Raw genomic sequence first — 27,538 nt, forward strand, 5'->3', positions numbered from 1 at the left:
GGCCCATCTACAATGGCTGCAAGAATAAAGCGTCGTCTACAATGGCGGTAAGCAGTAAAAAGTAAGCGTAAACGGTAAGAAATAAACCAATCACAGTCGATTATGACAAAAATAATCAACTGTGGTTGGTCCATTTCTTACTGTTCACGCTTACTTCTTACTGCTTATTGCCATTGTAGCCGACGCTTACGGTTGTAAGCGTAAGCAGTACAGCGTGGTCTACAATGGCCGTAAGCAGTAAAGGTCATTCTACAATACGTGTCGTAAGTCGTAAGAACTGACCAATTATAGCCGATTATTTTTCTAATAATCGACTGTGATTCGCCAATTCTTACGACTTACAACTTACGACACGTATTATAGAATGACCTTAAGAAGAAAGTGAACAGTAAGAAATGGACCAACCACACAGTTGATTATTTTTGTCATAATCGACTGTGATTGGTTTATTTCTTACCGTTTACGCTTACTTCTTACTGCTTACTGCCATTGTAGACCACGCTTAAAATGACTGCAAGAATAAAGTTGTAAGCGTAAGCAGTAAGAAATGGACCAACCATAATCGATTATTCTTATAATAATCGATTGTGGTTGGTCTATTTCTTACTGCTTAAGCTAAGACTCCATGCATGCGGTGAACTGCGGCAAACGGTTGCGGTGACCAATCAGGAGGGAGGCGCAAGTCCGGTTGCGGCAAGCTCCGGCATGCGTCTGTCTCCTGATTGGTCACCGCAACCGTTTGCCGCAGCTCACCGCATGCATGGAGTCTTAGCTTTACACTTAGAACCTTATTCTTGCAGCCATTGTAGATAGACCTTTAGTTTCTATCAATTGGTCTGTTCTTTGCAGCTCCACTGTTGAACTGGTGCAATAAGTTAAAGTGAGATAAATATAGGTTTTCTCATTCTAGTTTATTGCACCAGTTCAGCAGTGCAGCTACAAAGAACAGACCAAATAAAGCCAGCGGCACACGGTGCTTGTTTTCGTGCTGGAATGCTTGCTGGTGAAAATACTGCGTTCTGATTAGTGCATTTCCATCCATCTTCGGAAATGTACCAATCAAAACGCAGTATTTTCATTCAAGCAATCTAGCACGAAAATAAGCACCGTGTGCCGCTGGCTTAATATAACCAGAGAGAAACCTGAGAGTGGCCGACACGGCATTTTCTGCGACACCGACTTTCCGCACTGGGAAAGGACGCCATCTGCATCCATTTTGAGAGGAGAACTACGATGCTACATCCACTTTCAGGTTTCGGTGGTAAAATCTGTATGTGGTGGAAGTTTGTGCTACATCCACTTTCAGGCGGTTTATGTCCGTGCTGCAACCACAGTTGCCATCTCTATGCCAGATTATACCCGGAGGTCTAAAAGAGCGCGAGGGGGGGAGGGGGGAGGAGCAGAAAAAATAAAAGTACGTATTAAATATTAAATCTTCGAATATATGTTGCCGTATCAAAGTCTTCTGTATAATAAACGATTTGACACGTCTGGAGACGCATGATGTATCGTTGCCCGCGTCCCGTTCCCTTCGTCCTGGGGCTGTATTCCGTACCTGCAAATCGACAGTTGTCAGTGTCATTAGCGGCATTGCGCAGGTTTTTCATATAACAAAAAAGCTGCGCAATACTGCTAACGACGCCGACAACTATCGGTATGCGAGTACGGAATACAGCCCCTGCTTCTCAATTTAGCATTCCGTCCGCTCCGGACATTCGCTCGTGGCACTGACAGTGGCCGTCGATGAGCATTCGATCCGCTCGGAGGAGTACGTGTTAATTAACACGACGAGACTTCGATTATAAATATCCCGCGAGTCGACGAAATATCTGAACTTTTAAAAAAAGCATCAAAGAAAATTACGTTAATGTTGTCATGGGTGAAATCTCACCCTAGTATATATTTTTTTATTTTCGAAATAAAAAAAGCCAAACGAATGTAACTAAATGTTATTTATCGTCATTAAATATTAGATGAAATGTAGAAGAATTATTGTCCGGAGCGGATAATCTCACATTTAATAAGAACGTGACAAAATTCGCATGAGATGAAATTCCACTCTTTAACGTTACCACCTTTAATTATTCTCTGAAAATGGCGTCACAACAACTTTGACACACTGTACAATTAGTTGCTAACACATTTTCTAATCGTACACATTCCTCTTTAATTAATATAAAGCTAACAAATGTCTGATGCTTCGACAGAATAATTTTCTTTATTTTCAGCAATCAATAAATAGTAAATCAATGTCGCGTACAGTTGAAAGGCCTCCTCGCATTCTTCTCGTCGTCCCGGAACCTTCGAGAAAAGAAAGAGAAAAGACGTCCAAGGGCAAAGTCTCTCTTGCTTCAACGGCGGGCTGCCGAGGCCCGCGATGTTTACATCGCGCCGATTGTGTTGATCGGCTCTCGAGCGACGACACTTTTTGCCCTTCGTATTATAATACTCGCGCACCTCGTGTATTCGATCTCATTCCATCAACAGCAGCCGTGCGCGACGCGCTCGTCACTTCCGTCTCGTGTAATTCAAAGAAATGTATCTCGTCGGTCCTCGAGATACTCAATCGGCATCGCGTCGACGTCGCGTTGATTGATTAACCGCACGGTTGAATCACGAGTATCGGCATTAGAAGCGTGAGTGAGTGAAATCCGGAGGACTCCAGTAGCCGGGAAGCAGGATGTCGGCAGCGATACGTCACGTTTCCAGGTATGTGGAATCATTTATTATGTGGGAGGTCTCTGATAACGAGAGCGGACGTTTTGCGAATTTTTCGGGAATAAGAAGTCGAAATTTCGCGCTCGGCATTCACAATCCGTCATTATCCGACTAATCCGAGTAATCATGACTTTATGAATTTGCAATTACTCTCGTCAATCTCTGTCTATCTATTTATTGCGTTGTTGTATACAAGAGATATTGATTCAGACAGAGACGGATAACGGTCCATGAACGCGGATCTCTAATTCATTATGTTCTCAATTAAACATTCTGAAGAATTCCGAATTGCATGAGTATACTGGTAGAATATTTAACGTCATATCGCTTCTTAGACTGCGACCTTTTTTGTTTTCGGTCAGCGCTTCTTTCAAGTCTGTTTACTCTCGTTACGGGATCTAAATTTAAATGTCCATTTGTAAAAGAGTATTTTCGAGAGCACACAACTGTTGTCTCCGCTTCTTGTTGTCATCTTTTTTCGTTAGCTCTTCTTCAAAAGCTCTAAGTCCTATCTAGACTTTCAATGTCAATAAAGAAAAAAAACCGTAGTGAATATTCTCCACTCATCCCGACCAAACATTCTTTCTTTACCGCAGCTTACCAACCAAGAATGCTAAATTTTTGTTCCAGACGTTGCGGGAAGCAAGTCCAGCGGACGCGGATGCCGCACCGGAGGATCCGGTTCGGGCACAGTAGGGTCAGCCGGAAGGTTTACCGGAAGGTAAAGTTTACAAGTTTCCTACATATCTGTGTTCAACTCTTTACAATCTTTGCCTTTGCAACTTGTTCCTCATCAGCTCTCTTGAAAGCTTCATGTCTCATTTAAATTTTCAATGTTGGAATAAAAATATAAAGATAAAAATCCCATATCAAAATATTTCCGTATTTTCGATTCGTCTCGATCAAAGATATTCTCTCTGTACCGCAGATTATCAACTGGGAAAATTACTTTTCTGTTTCAGTTGTTGCGGAAAGCAACAGCAGTCCGGCGGACGCGGATGCCGCACCGGAGGATCCGGTTCGGGCCAAGCAGAGTCGGCTTGAAGGTAAGTTTACAAGTTTACTATCTCTCTGTCCTCTGTTTGACTCTTGGCGATCTAGAGCTGGGATATAATTTCCGGCTCGACTTGAATTACGATCGCAGAGGATAAACTACTTTTACTCGCCTGCACTGGTTGGTCAAATCTAATGAGCGAATGTGAATTTTTTATTACAGAGTTGAAGCGGAACGAGGCCGGCTCTGACTGCAAGTCGTTTCGGTAAATAAATACAAAATGAAAAGAGAAATAAAATTCCGCATGACGGATGTGGGACTATGGGAGATAAAATATCGTTCGAGTCAATGCGAATTGCAAATAGATTCTTGCATGTGTGTGTTTATGACGTTGAATAAAATACATTGCTCGAAACAATCAGATTACTTGATCGATAGCCTGCATTACATACGAGATTTAAAATACCGAATGATTCTCTTTTGATGTTCAGTCATCTGAATAAAAGATATTCATATCTACAAACGCGATACTGTCATTAGTTGCTTTATTTTCATTTTTCAAGCGGGCCGCAGAATTATTTAACGATTTAATTATTTGACAATATTCAATTGTCCGTATAAAATATATTCATACGCATAAATGCCGAGATCGTTGGCTACTTTTCTTTTATTTCCAAAACAGGCTGTAGAATTATTTGGCAATATTGTCTATTCATTACGATCCCTATTGTCTCGAGTAGCGTATAATGCGCGCAGAAATTGCGCCAACGCACGCTGAGCTTGAGGTATCCTCGCTCGCGTGCCTTTGAATATCGCGACTGCGGTTATCAATATACGCGTTTTTACCCGCGCTGCGGGTAACAAAGAAAGCTTAAATTCTCAAGTATCGCCAAAGTGTCGCGAACATAAGCTTCGTCGTGACGGAACTATCACGCGTGAAAACTTTGCCCCGCTCTCTCTCTCTCTCTCTCTCTCTCTCTCTCTCTCTCTCTCTCTCTCTCTCTCTCTCTCTCTCTCTTTTTGCGCTCCCTCGAAGTGACCGGTTTCTAATTGTCTAATCTTTCCTCGCATGCATTCGCGAATATTCTCGTAGATGTCGATACTCCCACATTTTCGCGACTTTTCAGACATGATCGCGAAAAGCGCCGTAAAAATCCGTTGGACGAGTCAATAAATTTTTACACGGTTCTTGCTCCTCGCCGATCGAGTTTATAGAGTTCGTTTCGAAGCGCGTAAAAAGTTTTCACCGATGTCGACGTAAAACGTTCGTTAATTGACGCAAATATCGCCGCTCTAATACAAATATCGACCGCGTTGTGGAAATGTGGTGAAAGTGTAGCAATCAACGTGGGACGCGTTGCAAGACGGATGCTGCGCGACATGGAGAGCGGCAGCGCACATGGGCGCACATGGGACATTGGTGGATCTGGTTGAATGCAACAGGACATCATCAATATCATCATCGGTGAGTGTCTGATTCAATGCTCGCAAAGAGCTCTTTTATTATTACATTGTGCATGCCGCAAATTTGCATTGACTTTTGTAACGAAAAATATATTCCATGAATTATTGCCATATATTATGGCCATATATTATTGCCATATATTGTTGCCATATATTATTGCCACATATTGCCATATATTATCGTCATATATTATGGCCACTTGATATCGCGTGAACAATCGAGAAAACTGAATTTGCCGATAATTGCAAAAGCGCGCGGCAGACGTCACGGACAGATAACAGCAGTCCGTCTCAGGGCTGCTCGATAACAATGCTCTTGCTACAATTTAATTTAACTTTAAATCACAGCGGCCTCCGGAAACTTTTTATCGCAGACTAACCCTTCGAGCGGAATGTTCTCAAGAAGCGCTCTTGACATAAACGCTGGTTATAAGCAAACTTGCCTCGTTAAGGCCTCGTCGCGATATCGTTGTCGCGATAAGGAAGAAAGAAGTTAAACATCCGCACCGTTGTGAAAAGAGGCGCGATGGCGTCCGCGATCGCGAGTAGAATGTTAGGCCTTTGCGAACGCGAGCGTTAAATTCCACCGCGGCTAAACATCCCCCGACTAGTTTTTCCGCGGAAACTGAATCTTCATAACTCGCGCTTGATCGTGCGTTGAGACTCTCGATCGAGGGTGGGAGATTGAAGCGGGAGTTGATGATATATGCGTGACAAAGTAGTCGCGCATTTTATGATCGCCCTTTAAAATTGGGGCGCTTCTTTCGTCGGTGATAAAGACGAAAAGAAATCAGAGCCTGCTCTGCCGGTGAGGTCGTAAAAACCACATGGATTTTCCTTCCGCAGCTGCTCCCGCGGCTGTTTAATCTGCATTACAATCATTTTTGCGAATAAGTATGGGGAAAGTGACATCCGCGGATAACTTTTGTCCTCTGAACGATACGTTTCGTAAAGTTTTCCAGCTCTTTTACGCAAGTTCGTCGCCCGTGCTTGATAAAAAATGTTCCGAAACATGCCTACGAAAAATGTTGCACGTGGAGAATACTCAGCGTACGTACCATCTTGAAATGAAATACCGCGAAGGAACCTATTCTCGTTCCTCCAATTTGCGCTTTATAAGTTTCGGGATCCATGAAAATTTCAAGATCAGATACTGCTTGTTTGAGGGAGGTTTTTAGACATTCTCTGTAAGAACTTGAAGAGCGAGTATCGATTTTTTTCGAAAAATTCGAGATGCATATCCAAATGTGTTATTTATATGCATACGAGCGTGCGATTAGCTGAGGCTTTTTTTAGGCGCGAGTTTTGTCATTTCAAATCTCGCAAGAATCGTGTGAAGAAATCTTGAGCTAATTATACGCTCACGCGTGTAAAAACAACACACCTGAATTTGCAGCGACGACGTAGCGGAAATATTTAGCGGGTACTATCTTGAAATTTCCGATTAGATTATATTTCTCGTCAGCCGTCGTTCTGTCGCCTAGCCCTGTTTCTTTCGTCCGGGTGCCTCACCAGCTTACTTGTGTTTTACTTCGCCGGCAGCTTATCCTTCTTCTTCTTCTTCTTGCTGGCAACTATCATTAGATCATGTGGGCCGCTCTTGGTTCGAGCAACTTCGTTGCTTTTTCGATACTATCTCGACGCGTTATTGCGCATCGTAAAATGATATGGGAATTTTATATTTATCTTAATCCTTTCTATATCTTCGTGAATTCCTAGAAGCATGAAATTTGTGAAACACTCTGTACATATGTTTACGATTGCAATTTTAGTATTATTTCAACTTCGAATTATTAACTTAAGGAATGCTAACGTGTGTATATTTATAAAATAAAAATTATTCTAAATTTTCTCACGTCTCGTAATCCCAAAAGACATACACACATACATATTCGGCCTATTTTCTGTATTAATAGTCTTTGATATCTTCCGATACGTACATACATATTTTAAAACATTTTCTTTGGATATTGTATCAAACGGATTTTGCGTGTCACGTAATATCCTTCGGACTACACGGACATTATTATTTTGATCATTTTGATTTCTTTGATATTCATTAAGAATTATGCAGAACGCAACTGCCATGTTGAACGACTCAATTGTCGTGTGAAATGTTTCGATTTTCACAAATTCATATAAAATTTTTCATTTTCCACAGAAGTCTTTCACTTTTCATTAGTTCACGCTAGGGAAAAGATTCATGATCGCTGCCCAAAGCTAGCATTAATGCCTCATCTACAATAGAAGTCGTAAAGTCATAAAGTCTACAGCGTGGTCTACAATGACAGTAAGCAGTAAGAAGTAAGCGTAAGCGGTAAGAAATAAATCAATCACAGTTGACTATGACAAAAATAATCAACTGTAGTTGGTCCATTTCTTACTGTTCACGCTTATTTCTTACTGCTTATGGCCATTGTAGACCACGCTTACAGCTTTCGTTACAATCTACTACACTGGAAATACGTAGTTACAATCATGTCTTGTAACCTTACAGACATAGGGCCAGAGCACAGACTTCTGCATAACACATAATACACACGCAAAAGAAAATCAACCAATCAAAGTTCTTCATTTCTATCCTGAGGAGGGAAATGAAGAAAATTAATTGGTTTATTCTCTTATGCGTTGTGTATTATACGTTATGCAGAAGTCTGTGCTCTGGCCCATACTCTTACAGCTATTGTAGATGAGCCTTTATATTCCTATGAAATTGTAGAATAGATTTAAGAAGACTTTCTATCTACAAGTTGTACTAGTATCTTTAACGTAAATCATGATGTTCTTAACAATAAGCACGTGTTGTCGTTGTCTTGTAAATGATATTTAATGCATTCTTTTTAGATGCACTACTGCACTGACTTTTGTTGCTTGTAGAGTGGAAATACTGCGTCTTGATTAGTGCATTTCTAAAGATGGATAGCAATGCACTAATCAGAACGCAGTATTTCCATTCAGCTAGCAATTCAGCACGAAAACAAATATCGACTGCATTTCGACATTCACTGCCAGTACTGAAAAGTTAGTTTATTACGTATATTATAGATTTCCAGTATTGGCAATGAATAAAATGTTCAGTAATATTTAAAGAATATCATAAATTATATGCATTCAGCAGAACTTTTAAAAAATTTTAGAAATATTTTAAAAATATTTTTATAACGTTATAACATGTTATGCATTGTACAATGCATCTCCGATATTTCGTTTGCAATATTGCAGAAATATTCCAAACCCAATTCAATGACTTGATAACATTTGAATCTGTCAGTAACATCCCAGTAAGCAAAATGCTAGCAGAATGCGCGCAGATTGACGCCAATTTCGATCAGATCCCCACATCAAAACCATAGTCATCTGTCCTCATTAGGTTCGTGTTTTGTCGACAAGATCTGCGTGACAGGCCGTGCGAGCAGATTGTCGGCAGAAACCGCGCAGGTCCTGCTACCAAACTACTCGCAGAGTCTGCGCGCAGAGTTTGCTCGGTTTCTGCCGCCAATCTGCTATCAGATTACTGCAAGTCTTGCGCGGTTTTTGCTACAAATCTGCCGTTAAATATCCGACAGTAGGATCTGGCGCATATTTAACTGCAGATTGGTGGCATAATTTGATATAACAGATTCTGCGTTAAATTTGTTGCCTATTTGTTATCAAACTATGATAGCAGGCTTTACTCGAAATCTGCTTGCACAGATTTGGTTATCTGGGTATATTACATGCTTATAAAAATATTTACAAATGACATAATAGAATAGACATAATGTAGTTTCTTTATAGATTCTTTTATAAACATATTATACACATGTAAAATATTATACACACGCATATGCATACATGTATATATAGATAGATATATATTATATTATACATACACTTAGGAACATAAGTTTGGCTAATTCTCTTTCCTATTGTCACAAATATTTTATGAAAATCGCGAACAGTATTTATAACATTTACGGTTTTATATTCCTGATATATGTAAAAATATTATTACATAAGCTCATTTATAATCGAATATGGGATCAGATATGTACTAATAATACAAATATTATCTAGAGGCACATGTTATTCTTATCTTACTTTTATAAATCTTATAAAAGTTTGAATTTTTACAATGCACATTACTTATTATTATAGAATATATACTATGTATAGTGTGTATGTATATATACTATGTATGCGTGTATAACATACACACATATATACTTATACATACCTACACATGACACCTTGTTTCGTACACGCCCACGCTTACGCATATATCCTGTAGTAATTTATGGTATTATACATACGCAATTACTATTAACTATTTTAACTATTAACTGTAATATATTTGATCCCATTTTTAGCAACTGGAGAAAGAAATATACGAAAAGAAAAAAATTTATTTATTGATTTTCTTGCCAAACATACGTCAATGAGTATTCATAAAACAAAGAAACAATAGTAATAAAAAGAAAAACTTTCTAATTAAAACAGAAAAAAGATTCTGATTTTTAATCCGCATCTCTGGTCCACTTGAAAACCGCTAAGGCATCGTAAATATTTTCCGCTGCTGTATCTGTATTGTGCTCTTCTTTTAAGCAGAACATTTTAAGGTTCTCTTGCATGTAACACTCTAAGACATCCCAGTATTCAAAAAGCTTAAGAGAATTCTTTATTGGATCGACACATAAACTTTCCCCTGTTAAAACAAAAATTATATCATATTTCAATATAAAAATATTTTAATTTCTATTATATTAGCATTTACAATACAAAATTGAATATGTTGTTTTGTAACAATATTCAAATAGTTTTGTAACAAAATTATGATGTAAAAAATTGTAAAATACAACTAAAAAATTTATTTTCAACTGTTTATTTTCAAACTATTATTAATCTACATTAAAATAACTAAATATATTAATTGTTTAGTTTCAAACAGTTATTAATCTACGTTAAAATAACTAAATATACAAGGTGTCCCATAATTGTAACACGCCAACTTCATAGGGGCGTAAAGTTAAACGAGAGGAATAAAAAAGTCCTTTTCTATTTAGCGATATCTCGTATAGTTTGTTAGTAATAACCGCGTAAAAAGTTTGGCGTTTGTCACGCCCATCGCGGCCTATAGATGCTCCGCGCGAGTTGTATGCGTCGAGGTTGAGTGGTAACGCGGCTCGCGCTGGCCGTCGCGCGACGTCAAAGCGCCGAGACGCCACACAGTGGGGCGAAAGATCCGAAAACCGGACATTCGAACCAAAAATTAAATTTGTGAAAATATCTAGTTTTGGCATGTTTTCTTGTTCTTCATATTCCTCCTATAATCTATTAAAAAATATGTTTCAGTTATCAAATATGATTGAAATTCCTACTGAAAATATTTAGCGAAGTTCACACTTGGTGCAACTAGTGAGAGTCGCTTTTTACGCGGCCACCGTTTCGACACATATTGAAAATATTAGAGAATTGTCACATTAAAACTATAAAAGAGCAATAACTGAAACTTTTACAACATAAAAAGTAATATTCAAACTTGATATTAAGATTGTTGTCATATTAAAAAAATATCTAGATATACATAACAAATATATTTAAAATAATGGAATTCATACAATCGGGATTCAATACTTCAAGCTACCAAAAAGTTTACGGTCCAAAACGGTCCAAAATATGCAATATACCAATTAATTGCGGAAAGTGTCTAGTTTATAAAAACCTCTATTGTTCTTCCCCCCAAATTCCCCTTTTATTAAAAAATTGCATTAAAGTTATAATAACATGGTTATAATAACATGGTAAAGCGTTATAACAGAGTTTGCATTATAACAGAATTCGAAATTATTCTATCAAACAATCTTATATCAAACAAATTTAACTGAAAGATAGATGAGTATCTAAACTAACGATATTTTTTAATATATAGAACGTTCCACAAATGCCAAACAAAATTGTTCTATACATATTTAATGAATATATACTATATATTATATAATTGGATGTATTACTACGGATATCTCAAAAGCGACACCATCTGTAAACAAAATGATATAGCTGTTATATGTTCTCTTTGAAATAATATAACTTTTGTCTGAAACATTTTTCCGTATTTCCATATTTTTCGAGATATTTGCAGATTTCGAGGTATGCCTGGAGCATTTAAAATGGGATACTCTATATTTTTTGTTTTAATAGAATACATTATTTTTATAGAATTTGATCTCTGTGATGTACCATAAATACATCCAATTATAATATATAAAAATATACAGTATATATTCATGAAATATATATAGAACATTGTACAGAACAATTTTCTTTGTTTCGCATTTGTGCAACATCCTATATATTAAAAAATATCGTTAGTTTAGATACTCATCAATCTTTCACTTAGATTTGTTTGATATAAGATTGTTTGATATGTAGAATAATTTCGAATTTTGTTATAATGCAAACTCTGTTGTAACGCTTTACTATGTTATTATAACTTTTAACGCAATTTTTTAATAAAAGGGGAACAATAGAGGTTTTTACAAACTAGACACTTTCCGCAATCAATTGGTATATTGCATATTTTGAACCGTTTTGGACCGTAAACTTTTTGATAGCTTGCTTGAAGTATTGAATCCCGATTGTATGAATTTCATTATTTTAAATATATTTGTTATGCATATCTAGATATTTTTTTAATATGACGATAATCTTAATATCAAGTTTGAATATTACTTTTTATGCTGTAAAAGTTTCAGATATTGCTCTTTTATAGTTTTAATGTGACAATTTCCTAACGCAATATGTGTCGAAACGGTGGACCCTCATTAGTTGCACCAAATGTAAACTTCGCTAAATATTTTCAGTAGGAATTTCAATCATATTTGATAACTGAAACATATTTTTAAATAGATTGAATTATGAAGGACAAGAAAACATGCCAAAACTAAATATTTTTACAAATTTAATTTTTGGCTCGATGTCCGGTTTTCGGGCCTTTCGCCCCACTGTGCGCCATCACAACGGTCAGCTTGAGACGCGTTATCGCTCAGTCTCGCAGATCTACGTCTCGTCACATGCCGCCAATAGTTGCTGGATCGACTGGGCCGCGCTGTAACCCGAGAGGCTACGACACTTCTCCAATCATTTATTTTAGCGCACGCTCATTCGTCAGATTTCTGTAATTAATAACTCGATAATTATTGCGAATCTCGCAAAACGGTATGGGACTTTTATGTTTGTCTTAACCCAATCTACCTTCACACTTTGGGTTGGCAACTAATTACCGGACACCCTGTATATTTTAATATAAATTGACTGGAGAAAACCGAAAATTGCTTTTCCAACCATCATATCGGACTACATTTTGGATTTTGGAATTCTGATCTCAAATTCGTGATCAACGACTCAAAAAATACAAATTTATTTACTTGTATACTTGAAGACAATTTTGCCAAAAAAGAAAAAACTTTCTCGTTCTTTGGGAGGATTAAGAGAAATTCTTAGATTATATCTTTAGGGGGATTAAGAAAAATTATTAAATTATTTAATTAAAATTACTGAGTTTTTATTACATTGTACTCACCATAATTTATTGTACCATGGTCTAAACTTGTTTGGATTTCGCTCAACACTTCTCGAACTAAATCTCGCTCACAAAGTGAATGACCAACTAACTTTCTTAAATTAAAGGCACTGCATGTGTACGTATCGATCAATGGCCGTAATATCATATGTAGGAATTCCATCTGCGCGAAGTGTTTCGGCGTTAAATCCAGCTAGAAGCGAAATGAAATGTATAAATGTGAAATATGACCGCATTATCATAAATACGAAATTATAAAATGACATACAATTGTGATGACATATATTATGATTGATATGTATTAATTTTTTTTATACAGAAAATATTAATACAAAACATTTTGTATAATAATAATTTGTACATTAACCTATTAAGGCTCATCCTTAGATCAATAGAGATATGAAAAAAATAACTATTGGGTTTTTGGCATAGGTCCTAGCAATGATTATTGGTGTTTCAAATTAGTTGAAAAAAAAATGTTTTTAAACAAATTGTAAACAAATTAAGAAAAATTAATTTTCCCGTAAAACTAACCACGCCAATCGATTCTACAGGAAAAATCACTAAAGAAACATGTGTTACGTTTTCGATTTTCATTTGTTGTTAAAAAATTATAATCTCTATATGGATATACTCGTTCCAGCCTATGCCTAGATCAGAAGAGATATAAAAAAAATAATTACTAGGTTTCTGGCATGGGTCTTAACAATGATTGTCGGTGCTTCAAATTGGTTGAAAAAAAATTTTAATAACCAATAATCATTGCTAGGATCCATGTCAGAAACCCAATAATTACTTTTTTCATATCTTTACTGGTCTAAGCATGGGCTGGTGCGAGTACATCCATATAGAGATTTTTTGTAATTTTTTAACAACAAATGAAGCGGAAAATCGAAAGTGTAACACATTTTTTTAGTGATTTTTCCCATAGAATCGATTGGCGTGGTTAGTTTTTCGGAAAAATTAATTTTTCTTAATTTGTTTACAATAATTTGTTTAAAAAATTTTTTTTCAACCAATTTAAAGCACCAATAATCATTGCTATAACTTATGCCAGAAACCCAATAGTTACTTTTTTCATATCTCTACTCGTCTAAGGATGGGCCTTAATGGGTTAAAGCTTCTGGATGCTTGTTGCGGCCATATTAGATAGTGACATCATTTTGCGTACGACGTTCAAATAAAAAGATATTATGAAAATATAGTTCGCTAGAGCGTACTTGCAGAATGTTTTGAATGCATTTCTCCCTTGATAATCAATTAACTATAAAATGACTAATATGAGACGTAGTCATACATCTTATGCGACGTTGATTGATTTTCAAGAGAGAAGCATATGCTTAGAGTGTTTCATAAATATATTCTAAGATCTGAAGTATTTTTTCATATAAATATCTTTTTATTTGAAAACGCAAAATTTTAGGCATGCGTTTCGTCATATCTAATATTGTCAATCAAAAATTCTACGGCAAGAAATCAAGAACTCTGTTAATTACTATCCGATAAAACTTTACTTTTTTTGCCTTATAAAAGCAAGTAGTCATGTCCAACATGTTTTTGACAGGTACACATGTATGTGTTGTTCGATTTTGATTATTAAACACAATTAAAAAAAAAGTAGAATAAAATAGACTAAAAACAGCAACTCTGAAGAATTTTATAATGTCGTTGCAGCAGCAATTATTTTTTTTTAATTTTATTAATTCCCAGCAAGTATGAATTTCAAACTTTAAAATATGTTTTTTCGTTTTAGTATGTTTTTTTTTCATCTTGAAAATATAGTTGTTCGAAATTTTTTTTCCATATAGTAAATTAAAGATATTTTATTCTATATCAATACTATATTACTATATCAATTAGTTTTATTTTATTAGAATTTTGATTTAGTTTTATTAGATTAATTATAAAAAGATATTTTATCCCATATTAATATAATATTATTATATTATAATTAGTTGAAAAGTAAATTATTTTTGCATTTATATAATATAATCAGAAAATATTAAATCTAGGAGCGATATGAAATTAAAAAAAAAAATAATATACAAAATGCCGAGACATGGCGCCGTTATACAGCAGTATATGACACAGATGTATATACAGAGTGTCCCATAATTGTAACACACCAACTCCATAGGGGCGTAGAGCTAAACGAGAGGAAAAAGTCCTCTTCCATTTAGCGATATCTCGTATAGTTTTTTAGTAATAACCGCGTAAAGTTTAGCGTTTGTCATGCCTATCGCGGTCTATAAACGTTCCGCGGCGAGCTGTGTGCGTCGAGGCTGAGCGGTAACGCGGCTCGCGCTGGCCGTCACGTAGCGTTAAAGCGCTGAGACACCATCGCGACAGTCAGCTCGAAACGCGAAATGGAATTATCGCTAAATGGAATAGGACTTTTTCGTTCCTCTCGTTTACCTCTACGCCTCTATGGAGTTGGTGTTACAATTATGGGACACCTTATATATAAATATGTATGTGAAACCAATAATTATTCTTTTATTTAATATTTGGGTTATTATATTGTATGAAATTAGTAGGAAATATTGTTTAGATTGCGAGTATACGTGCAGAATGCTTTGAATGCACTGTTTCTGTTGAATATATCTATTAAAATTAGTATAAAGTATGAAATTGTATGAAATATTGTGATGAAATAAAATGCTTTTTCAATTTATTACTTTTTTCTCGTTACTACAACAACATAAAATCTCTTAAAGTCGTCATTTCGGATTCATTTTACTATTTTTTTTTTTTCAAAATTACGACGTGATAACCAGATTAACAGATTCGTATTCGTAGTAGCCAATAATACATTTAAAGTAATTTAGTAGGACAAGATAATGTCGGATAGTGTTGTTAGTTAATATCAGTTTTGTATTAATGGTAATGTAATATTTTTTCTTTTCTATATTTTTACATGCAAATTAAATTGGTGTTAAAAAAGAGAGACTTTGGATTAAAATTACTTTATATTTGATTTTCGAAACTTCTATTTGTTTTTGTATTATTTCTTCTCTTCTGTCATATTCTTCGTCCGAACTGTCTGCCAAAATTCCTAAACGTCTTTTCGTATTGCTCTGTACACTTCGATCATTTAGATAGTCTTCCTATATGAAAAGAGTTACTCTTTTTATATATATATATATATATTTAGGCGTGAGATACTTGGCTTGTTGAAATGTCATACTCGAGGCATGATATGTATATATGGCAAGTCTTCTATTGTTTTGATAACTACGTCTATCAATATTTTGCAAGGTTTGCAGAAAATAAACTCATATCTCAGAATGTCGCATAATTTGAGTGCTTGGTTGACCAAATTATCTTGATATAGTGTAATATTGTTTTCAGCAATGGCTACCGGATCGTTAATTTGAGACTGCAACTCAGCATACAAAGCAGTTACTGAAAAAAATAACAAAATATATTATAAAACTACAATAAAATACATTGATTTGTCGGTTGCGTCTTACTTATTATGCTCTCTTTAATGTAATGTGCTAACATAGCGTTACTGTAATAAGAGAGCTCGATTATGTTCGGCAGAATCGATACAGGACGGATTGTAGTAACAATGACGGATTCACCGTCGACATCGGTAATCTCCTGTTGCTGTTGCGTTACTAAATCAGGACCTAAGATATCCAGCTGCAAATTATGAATATTAACGGATTCGTATTTCTTCAACAAATCCTTTATTTCTTTATCTATTCTCTACTAATTACTTACTGCATGTTTAATTATATTAACGCTCTCTCCACAAAACACTATATCTTTATAGTACTGAAACTTCTTTCGAATTGAATCAAACGCTTCGACTAATTTGTCTAATGTACAACCATTTCTAAACCTATTTAAAAGTAAAAATGCAACAACGTTGGTCGACATAATCGGCGTGGATTTAGACGAATCTGAAAATTATTACAACGGGCATCAGATTATTAAATTTTTTAACAATTAAAGAAGAAAACAACTTTATATAGAAAATATTATATAGGAAAGAAAATCTTTATATAGGAAAGAAAATCTACAATTGTCAAATCTTTGTATGTGAATTAGAAAGTAACACGTAATCTGTCAAAGAATCTGGTTTTGTAAGACGAGTGAGTGAAGTTTTTCGAACCCTATTTTCACCCTATTTCTCGAAAATCATATTTTTTTAAATTATGCAAATTTTGTGTCACATTGTTCCAAAACGATATTATTTTATTTTAAACGCAGAAAACGAAAAAGAAAAACCTTTTCTTGATCAGCACCTTTTTTCAAAAATCAAACATTTTATTATCGCTATAACTTGTGCTAGTTGTTCCAAATATTGTTTCAAAACGACAATTCTGTAAGTCGAACCAGAAGCCGGAAATTGAAAAAAAATAGAAAAACGTTTTTATGAAATTGGCCCTCGAATCAAAAGTGAATATTCTGATGAAGAAACATCCCCAGGACGTCCTCAAGACGTACTCTGGACATCCTCTGGACATCTGTGCTATTAGGGGTCATACTCTATATTGGATAGGATTGGAAGGAAATAACATACTATGCATTTTTCAAACGAAACAACAATTCTAAACAACATTGTTTTTCAAACAACAAAACCATCAATTCTGATAAATACTATCTGCTATTAAATCAGCTGAAGATAACGATTGACAAAAAACATTTAGGATTTGGCAAATCATTAAGATATTGTTTCTCACTATACAATGCACATATGTTTCCTAATATTATATTTTCAAGCTATCACATTTCAAAACAGTTTGAACAGTAAAGAATTTAAATCTTTGAAAGTTGTCAAAATTCACTTCTATAACTTCTTTAATGAAAAATCGATTCAATTTTATAATTAAACAATGAATGCAACAATGAAGCTACTTGGAAGATGATTTAATATTATTCAGAAAAATGATATATACATTTGTGTGCAAAGTAGTATAACTGATTAAAATTATATCTTAATATATCATTTTTGAGTTTTAATCGATATAAAAAAATTTGAATAAACTTTTTGACAAACTTAATATTTATAATGCTATCTTTTCAACTTACAAAATATTAACTCGACATCATGGTTAAAGAAGAATAATAATTTTCATACTAATAACTTTAATATAGTTAATGTTAAATAATTTTATTATGTGAACTAACCGTACACAACGTGTCTGGCAATTCTATCTACTAATTGACGATGCTCTTCCACAACGACGTCCGTACCATAAATGGACGAACTCGACCTGGAGGATTTTAAAGATCGTTCTGGCCAAAGTTTTGCGGTTTTGTTTTGTTGAGCTTGGAAAGACTTTATCATTTCCTATCAAAGATTAAAATCTTTCATATTATTTATTTTTAGATATCGCGAATTTTATTAAATATAAAAAAATATTTTCTTTACCCTGAGTGAAAATGGTTGACAGAAATTAATCTTGACGATACCATAATGACCTCTTAAAGTCGACCACATAGCTTTAATCGTTGATGCGAAAGTCTCCATTTTTTTTGGTTGTCCTAATTGTTCTCGAACAAAATTACCATCTACTAATCGTTCATAATTCATCGCTACAGGTATCAATAATGCGTCTTCGATAGTACCATCCATGTATGCGTCAATAATAACGCTCAAGATACCACTCTTTGGCATACAAGGTTTGCCAGTTCGTGTACGGCCACCTTCCACGAAAAATTCCAAGTTGTGTCCGGCCCGTAAACTCTCCATTATGTATGTTTGAAGAACTGTGCGGTAGAGAACATCTTTACGTCCTACTACGGCGTCCATACGACGCTTGATAAAAAAAGCTCCTAGGCCTCTCAAAAGCCATCTGTTATTCATGCGTAAAAAAAATCATTAAATTTCTCCTATTCTTAAACTTTGCCGAACTAGTGGGAAAATCTCCCCCACTTTGAAGTTAGCTATAGCGCGGGCGGTTGACAAAATGTTAAGAAAAGCAACGAAACTGTTCCAAAACAAAATATTCAACTTCATTAGAAATAAAACTTATCATACTAAATTATATTTGCAACATCCAGCCAAGTACGTTGTGAAGTCCCATTAAAATATCTCATTAAAGAACTATGTACATAAAAATATATAGGATGGGTCAAATTATATTTCATAGGTTGTTAGATTTTTCAGATAGAAATGCAGGGGAAGGGGCAGAGCCCCTCATCCGCGCATATATGTATTCTTTACCATTTTTAATGTATACCGTATGTTTTTACACGGTTTTACAATATTTATATTTTTTTTGTTAATATTTTTTTAATAAACAATGAATGACGACTACAACTTTTTGAAGTTTACTCAGGAAGGTGACTTCTATGATAAATTTCAAAATCAAGATCATCTGAGGTGGGCCGCTAAACAGCATTTTTACTATATTTTTTAATTAATATTCTAATAATAAATGTTTGCATAACGGGTTTTTTATTTTGTGCGACAAATGAATTTTATTTATACAAAAGCAAACATGTATGTCAAGCCTATACATAACTTATAAACTATGCAGACATTCCGACTCCTCCTCCCTCCCTCTCTCCCTCTCCCCCTTCTCTCTCGATAGTTTTAAATTATATTACTTATATCATAAATGATAGATAACTCACCCAAAAAACGGAATCTTCAAGTTGTCTCCAGCCGCTATTAATGGGTTTCTCATATTATTTACGACCATAATGAAGCTGATCATTATGTAATCCAAGTGACTGCGATGCAAAGGTAAAAATATAAGCGGTAAACCAGTATCATTCGCCTTTTTTAATACTTCTATTTGAGAAGGTGTTACGATAGCTGACTGTATGAAACTAGGAAGCAACTTGTATAGCAGCCATGCAACTATCTTAAGTAGAATATCACTGCATCGGCTTTCCATTTGTAGTAATATGTTTTTGGTCTTGTTTTTTGCCATTGTGACCTCTTTCTCATTACAATTCTCGTTATTAGTTATCTCACAAGTAGTTAGATTGATAACCTCTTTCAATCTTTCGTTATTCAATACCTATGATGCGATAATAAATTTAATAATGTTAATTATCTCCATGTAAAATTTGATATTATTTGGTGGAATAAAAACTTACTGTTTGGGTGACCATTGGATAATCGAAACTTTTAAAATTAGAAACTTGTGATACATAATTGAATACTTTTGAGAAAAATGTAGGACCTCGTTTCACCATTAATATGTTCAAATCGAATCGCTGCTGCTGTTGTTTTATGCTATTTATTAAAGAGTTCTAAACAGAAAAAATGTTAATATATATATATATATATATATATCGTATAAAGATACATAAAACCAATAAAAAAAATAAAACAATATATATTATAAAACAAACCATCTAAAATATACAGGTTTTCGAAAAAAAATAGGACCCCCTTACTATCTCCAGAAATATGCACTTTCATGAAAAATGACCTGAATAAAACTTATAGGGATCATGAAGTACTATCTTTTGGTGACTCTGAAATTGACCTTAAACTTGACCTTGAGGGTCATTTGAAGGTCAACTCGAAATTTTCAAATGGAAACCCCAATTTTTTATTACACTGTCTTCTTCTATCAATTAATTTGAACAACTTTTGTCTAAAACATTTTTTTATTTGCCTAATATTTTTTGAGATATTTAAGGAAAACTTGATAACTTTTTTCAATATTTAACTTAACGATATCTCGCTAACTATTTAAACTTATATAATTAAAAAACTAGATTTTTTGCTCTATTTAGTCTCAAGAATATTGTTATAATAATGCCCTGACTTTTGTTAATTTACTGACTTTTGGAAATTTCAGAATCATCAAAATAATAAAAGTTAGGGCGCCACTGTAATAATATATTCTTGAGACCAAATAGAGTAAAAAAAGTCTAGTACCATTTTTTCTTCCGACAAACAGCGAGATATCGTAAGTTAAATATTGAGAAAGTTACCGCGTTTTTCTTAATCTTTAGAGAACGGAGTAGCTCCTATAGGAGCCACATATAAATCGGCATTCAGTGTTTTCTTAAAGGTTATATTATAGTTATTTATGCATTTATGTCGATGTTTATGTGCTCTAAAAATATATTTGCATATGTGTTCGCGTGATTTTTACCTTACTTGTAAATAAACATTTATTAACAAGTACACATTTTAACTGCATAGTAATTTGCATCTCAGTACGTTTTTATTTATAATAGACCCACCTTCTCTTAGAATTATATAAAATCAGCACACAACACTATTAGAGTTTCGATTGTGCACAGTGCGTGATAACAATCACTCTAAAAGTAACAAATAAGTATAAAAATACAGAAAAATAGTTTTCGAAATAAAATAATTTTCATTATTTTTTAAAACCAAAATTTAAAAAATTATAAAAAAATAAAATTTTTAAATAACAAAAAATATAAAAAAAATAAAGGAGCTACATAACTTTCTACGTCCACGTCGTTAGCTCTGGGTTATACTAAAGGAAAGTTTTATTACCGCATGAGATTACTTATATAGACTTATTTTAGGTAAATAATTGCTTTTCTTTGTAAAATTTCGGTAATCTGATATCAAAATAACGATCAGCGATATAAGAAAAAACCCCCTAAAAATGCCAATTTCAAAGATTTAAATTTGGAAAACTTATTTTGACCGTTTCGTTCCGGACCGGGGTGGCTCCTATAGGAGCTACTAACAAACTCGAAAACTCTATGCAACATGATAGTTACATATATATATATATAAATTTTCCGCGAAAAAAATTGCAAATTTTGAAGGAAAAATGCCGATCCTCTAAAGGTTAAATATCTCAAAAAATATTAAGCAAATAAAAAAATGTTTCGGACAAAAGTTGTTCAAATTAATTAGTAGAAAAAGAAGATATGATAAAAAATTCGAGTTTCCATTTAAGAAAAGTAATGATCAGTGAATATCTCGAAAGTGGCACCATCTACAAACAAAATGATATAGATGTTATACTTTGAAACCATACAACTTTTGTTTAAACATTTGTGAAACATTTTTCCCTAAAATGTCGCGTTTACAAAACAATCGAATGTGATCGTGTATATTATTTAGCAAAATTTTGCATAAAAAGAGAACACCTACAACTATTAGATCGAAAATATTTCTAAATCGAAAATCTAAACTCTTTTCAGCTAATTTAGCCAAAACATGAGTTTGCAACAGCTTCACAGTTTACACAAGGTTTCCCGGGCCATTCGATCACTGGATGATAAATCCTCGGATTTGAACATGTTTCCCGGGGTTTAGAGAAAAACTAACGATGATCGTGTTCAGCAAGTCAAAAATCCTATAGAAATGATGTGTTTTGTTCATTCTCCATGGGTCAATCCCGATGGGCCAAAATCAGTACTTTTTACCCATTTTGACATAGACGATAAGATACTAACGCGCGCCTTAGTCTCCGCGGTTACCGCGCTTCACGCTTATTGATTCCAAATTATTACACTTAACATGTAGCTGTTTTTTTAATTCCAAATTTCTCGCAAACGAAGGCCCATGCACGCAAACCCTTTTAGGGTTTTTATGTACTCAACTCCCCCCCCCCTCATTCGAATGAAATATGACTCATTCAATTATCAATTTTATGTCTTGCCATCTCCTTGTGAGTTATAGAGTATCCTATACAGGATGTCCGGTAATTGGCTGCCAACCCGAAGTGTGAAGGTAAATTGGGTTAAGCAAACATAAAAGTTGCATACCGTTTTGTGAGATTCGCAATAATTATTGAGTTATTAATTACAGAAATCTGACGAATGAGCGCGCGCTGAGATGGATGATTGGAGAAGCGTCGTAGCCTCTCGGATTACAGCGCGATCCAGTCGACCCAGCAACTGTTGGCGGCGTGCGGCGAGATAAAACAACGAATAGCGGCACGTTGTCCTTCCCCTCGCCGCACACCGGCAACAGTTTCTGAATCGATTGGGCTGCACTGTGGCCTGAGCAGCTGCAACGCTTCTCCAATCATCTATGTTGGCGCACTCCCACTCCTCAGATTTATATCATTAATAAATCAATAATTATTGCGAATCTCGCAAAACGGTATGGGACTTTTATGTTTGTCTTAACCCAATCTACCTTCACACTTCGGGTTGGCAGCTAATTACCGGACACCATGTATAAGTACAATATATAATTATCCATGTATAATTATCGAGTTATTACAGGAATCTGACAAGTGAGAGCGCGCCGAGATGGTATTGGACGAATTTTGCAATCGCTCAGGCCACAGCGCGCCCCAGTCGATCAAGCAACTGTTGCCGCATAGCAGCAAAATAAGACTATAAGACTAGTACATAGCAAAAAAGCGATGTATTGTCCTTCTCATCGCTGCGTGTCGGCAAGAATTGCTAGATCGACTGGACCGCGCTGTGGCTCGAGTAGCTGCAATGTTTCTCTAATCATCCATTTCGGCGCGCACTCACTTCTCAGATTTCTGTAATTAATAACTCGAAAACTCAGTAATTTTTAAAGTATTTTAATATTTAACTTACGATATTCCGCTATTTGTCGGAAGAAAAAATGGTACTAGACTTTTTTATTCTATCTCAAAATACATTATTGAATAGTGTATTAACTTTTGTTAACTTATCGATTTTTGGAAATTTCAAAATCATCAAATTAACAAAAGTCAGGGCGTTGTTGTAACAACATATTCTTGAGACCAAATAGAGTAAAAAAGTACCATTTTCTCCTCCGACAAACAGTTAACAGATATCGAAATATTGTTAAATATTGAAAAAGTTACCGAGTTTTCCTTAAATACCTCAAAAAATATTAGGCAAATAAAAAAATATTTCAGAGAAATGTTGTTAAAAATAATTGGCAGAAAAGGATCATATAATAAAAAATTGGGGTTTCCATTTAACCCTTATGTCAATACTTAAAATATACAACGTTGTTCTATACTAAGGATACTCAGCTGCCCACCTACTGAATTCCTTAAATAAATGTTCTGTATAATGAGAGCATTTTTTCCTTAACATTATACTCGACAATTACAAGTCAAAAATAGGAAAGAAAAACTTTTATACGCCTTAAGGGGTTTACCTAGTGTGACCACATGAAAATGAGGGCGATTTTCGAGGATTAAAAAAAAAAAACTATTCTACCATATATTTTAAAAGTTTGAGGCTATATTAAGTAACATTTGAAGAAGTTATAAAAATTTTATTACGAAAAAATATCGACATGTATTGGAAATATTAGTAATTTCTCGGAGGTAAAAAAAAAAGTAGCCCAATTGCTGCAGCGATAAGTGACGTCAGAGTGCCTGAAATAAAAAAAGACAAAAAGGCGTTAAACGAAATAAGTTTTCTTATACAGTGAACTAGGATTATGAAAAAATATTGAAAATTAAAAAAATTACGGTGTTGTAAAAGAAAAAGTTCGAATTTAGCAAAAAATGTGCCCGTTTTTTGCGTGGCAAATTGACATTTGTTGACGGATTGAAAAAATCCTAGTTTACTGTATGACAAAACATGTACTGAGTATGCCAAATTTGAAGTTGATTCATTAATTTGTTCGCGAGTTATGACTGCAGCAAATTTCGAAAACGTTGTTTCGAGAAAAACGCGTTTCAAGTTTTAACTATTGATTTTTTTGTTATAAAAGAAAATTTATCATACTTACAGCTATTCAGCTATTCCAGGTCCATATAATTCGCCTTCCTCTTGTTCGAAAAATTGTTGCTGGGCCGCTGCAGCTGTCCTGCGAGCTGTCCGAGCCTCCTTTGAAGCCTCGCGGTGCTGTTTTTCTGCTACCTTCATGTCTCGTTTTTCTGCATAATCTTTGGCAGAGGGCCCAATAATCACTCCCATTGTTTCAAATGCTTTCAAAAAAGCTTGGAAACCTTCATTAAAAATTGCAACAGCAAAGAAATTGGCCAGTTCTATTGTTTTTAAACCACTGTGAAGGTGTTTAGGAGCAAAGTGCCACAACAAACCATTATAACTTTCGTTATTATTTTGTGTATTATTACCCTTGCACCTGTTTAATAATTTAGGCCTACTTAAATCACTATAAATTGGCTCTAGAACTTCTTGAATCTGTAGGTCCAGAGGGAGATAGTCATGTTTAAATTTCACCATGTCGTACTGGTGTACTCGGTCGACTGCTCCAGCGTGTGTCGATTTCCCTGGAACTTTCTTTTCTTATTGGTACTTCTACGCGTTAGAGTATCGTGTGTGCCTTTTTGAACACTAGATTGACTTTTCCCACTCATTTTGAATGAAATTCGCGCTGCAATGTGTTCTGCACAGTGGCTAAAAATGAACTAAACGAGCCGCTTACGTATACCTGCGTCGAGCGGCTTCGAAACTTTTTGAGCTGTCAATAACGCTTTCGTACAAACATAAAGGGATTATTGTGAGTCCTTGGAACTACCAGGCTCTCTTTTCTATCTTTGAAGTATAAACGATTACGTCAAAGCCTAAGAACTACCGCAACTGCCCGGCGTCCTGCCTCGCCGGCGAGAATCGAGTTTATGGCCCCCGACCAGCTGCGCCGTTTCATACCTGCCGTTTCTAAAATATTTCAGATACGACCATAACACTTCAGGATATTATTCTACAGATGTTAAACTGTCAAAAATGCAAAAAAAAAATTCGATTTTTTCAAACCGTCACACTAGGTAAGCCCCTTAATGCCTTTTATAGCTTTTACAAAAATATTCGGAGTAGATTTAGTCATGTAACCGCACAGCTTATTTCAGATTCCAACGAGCTGCAGCTATTCGATGTTATTCGACAGTAATGCGAAATTTCCACCGCAAGCAACATAGGCATACAATCGAACCCGTGTTCGTGTCTGCTCAGATGCTCGACTGTTCGATGCCTATGCTGCTTGAAAACAGACGAAGAGAGCCATAAGGTTGCGATAGGTATAAATCGTTTTCGGAGTATCTTACATTTCATCCGATTTGATGATTCAAACACGCGCTGTGAACGTGTGTGTGAGGATAAAATACTCCAATATGTGACATGTGGAACATGTTCAATGCAAATTTATCAAAAAATTACCGGCGAAAAATTTGACCATCGACGAGCAATTATATCCTTATCGAGGACACACTAAGTTCACCCAGTACATTCCATCTAAGCTTGCAAAATATGGCATAAAAATATGATGGATTTGTGATGCCAAAAATGCTTATCCACTAAATGGAATAATTTACACCGGGAAGACTGGAAATGTTGGAGAGAAGAATCAAGGAGAAAGAATTGTGGAGGAATTTGCGGTGCCATACAAAGGAAGTGGAAGAAATATATGCATGGACAACTTTTTCACATCGCTACCTTGCCAAACATTTATTGTTATGGAATTTGACCATCATTGGCACTTTAAAAAAAAGCCTATATTCCAAAGACAATGTCTCTATCGAAAACAAGAAAAGAATGCTTGACGCTGTTTGGTTTCCATGAGAAAGTAACTATGCTCGTATGAGTCGAAGAAAAATAACCGTAATTGTATTATCGACGATGCACTTGGATATGGCAGTGACAAATGATGCTAAGAAAAAGCCAGAGATTATATTGTATTATAATAAATACAAGGCTGGTGTCGATACAATGGATCAAATGCAAGGGCGATATACAACACAACGCCGTACGAATTTCGTGGTAACTCGCCTTATTTTTCAATATTTTAAACATTGCTGCACTTGCCACGTACATTATTTATTATAAAAATAATAAAATGTTAAAAAAAGACTAACAAACGTCGCTTATTTTTGCGATAATTGAGCGAAGAACTTGCTATACCGATTATTGAAGATCGTTTTTAAAATGTTCAAGTCATGAGAAATTGACGAAATTTGCGATTGAGAGCGTTCTTGGTAAACAGGTGAATCTTGCTATGCTTCTATCTGATTCTACATCTGTAAGAGACAACACAGGAAGAAAAATGATCAAAGGATCATGTCATTTGTGTTACTGGGAGGCCATCAAAAAGCTTGAGAAAACAGGAATATCCTGTCAAGATGTGTTTCTTTCGGATGGATACCGCGTCGTAATTCAGCTTTGTAATACAGTATTGGAGCTCCTAGCCCTGATGATGCAAGCTGTAATGTTTGCGAAACGTCAGCACAAAGCTGAATTACGACGCGATATCCATCCGGAAGAAACATACCCTGATTATATCAATGACCGCGAAAGTCTAAAAACTACATATAGTATTAAGAATATCCTGTGTAGAATGCGGAAAACCTGTTTACGATGAGCATGCTGTCACTATTACCAAATGTAAAGAATGTGATAAATAAATAATTTTTATATTTTTAATTTAAAAAACAATTGTTTTAATTATTAAATCATTTCTGTAATCATATTAATTATTTATTAATCAATTTATTCAGTAACTGGAGATAAAACTTATATTCTAACAAGTGAGCACCCGGATACCCCGGTTATTAAAATCAAGTAGGTGAACTTAAAGATGATAATTTTTCCACTTCCGGGCCTTAAAAAGAAAAGGTCAATGCATATATTGATAGTAAAAGGATCAAATTACGACGATCCGGACGGCCAATAGAGAAATTTTCAAAATAATGTTAAGAATTTTTCCAATATGTGCTTAAGTGAGCACCCGGGTAGCCGAGTATTGACATAAGGGTTAAGAAAAGTAGAGTAGAGACATAAGGGTTAAGAAAAGTAATGATCAGTGAATATCTCGAAAGTGGCGCCATTTACAGGTTGATTCGAAACAATCAGTTGTCTTTAATATGCTGTATTCTTGAGCAAATTCTAAGACTATTTTTCCTCTTGCAAAATGTTATTCGATGCTTAGTTACTATTAAAATAAATATTTCGTCTATTACGGATTACCG

The 27,538-nt window shown here is 34.9% G+C and overlaps 1 protein-coding gene across 4 annotated transcripts in view; it reads right to left on the minus strand.

Annotated features, from left to right (window-relative positions):
- Nucleotides 1-9,025: 9,025 nt before the first annotated feature.
- Nucleotides 9,026-27,538, minus strand: part of mino (glycerol-3-phosphate acyltransferase mino) — a 59,274-nt gene continuing 40,761 nt past the window's right edge. For all 4 annotated transcript variants that reach the window (XM_011142537.3, XM_025305900.1, XM_011142536.3 and 1 more), the window contains 10 exons: nt 19,800-19,955; nt 19,329-19,720; nt 18,121-18,544; nt 17,877-18,039; nt 16,464-16,645; nt 16,208-16,382; nt 15,922-16,139; nt 15,701-15,841; nt 12,735-12,927; nt 9,026-9,860 (listed from right to left, as the gene is read on the minus strand). In XM_011142537.3, coding sequence (XP_011140839.1) covers nt 9,673-9,860; nt 12,735-12,927; nt 15,701-15,841; nt 15,922-16,139; nt 16,208-16,382; nt 16,464-16,645; nt 17,877-18,039; nt 18,121-18,544; nt 19,329-19,720; nt 19,800-19,955 — 2,232 coding nt within the window. In that variant the 3' untranslated portion in view covers nt 9,026-9,672. The remainder of the gene's footprint in view (nt 9,861-12,734; nt 12,928-15,700; nt 15,842-15,921; nt 16,140-16,207; nt 16,383-16,463; nt 16,646-17,876; nt 18,040-18,120; nt 18,545-19,328; nt 19,721-19,799; nt 19,956-27,538) is intronic.

This window comes from Harpegnathos saltator, unplaced genomic scaffold, assembly GCF_003227715.2.
Source record: "Harpegnathos saltator strain DR-91 unplaced genomic scaffold, Hsal_v8.6 scaffold720, whole genome shotgun sequence".
Taxonomy (NCBI): Eukaryota; Metazoa; Arthropoda; class Insecta; order Hymenoptera; family Formicidae; genus Harpegnathos; species Harpegnathos saltator.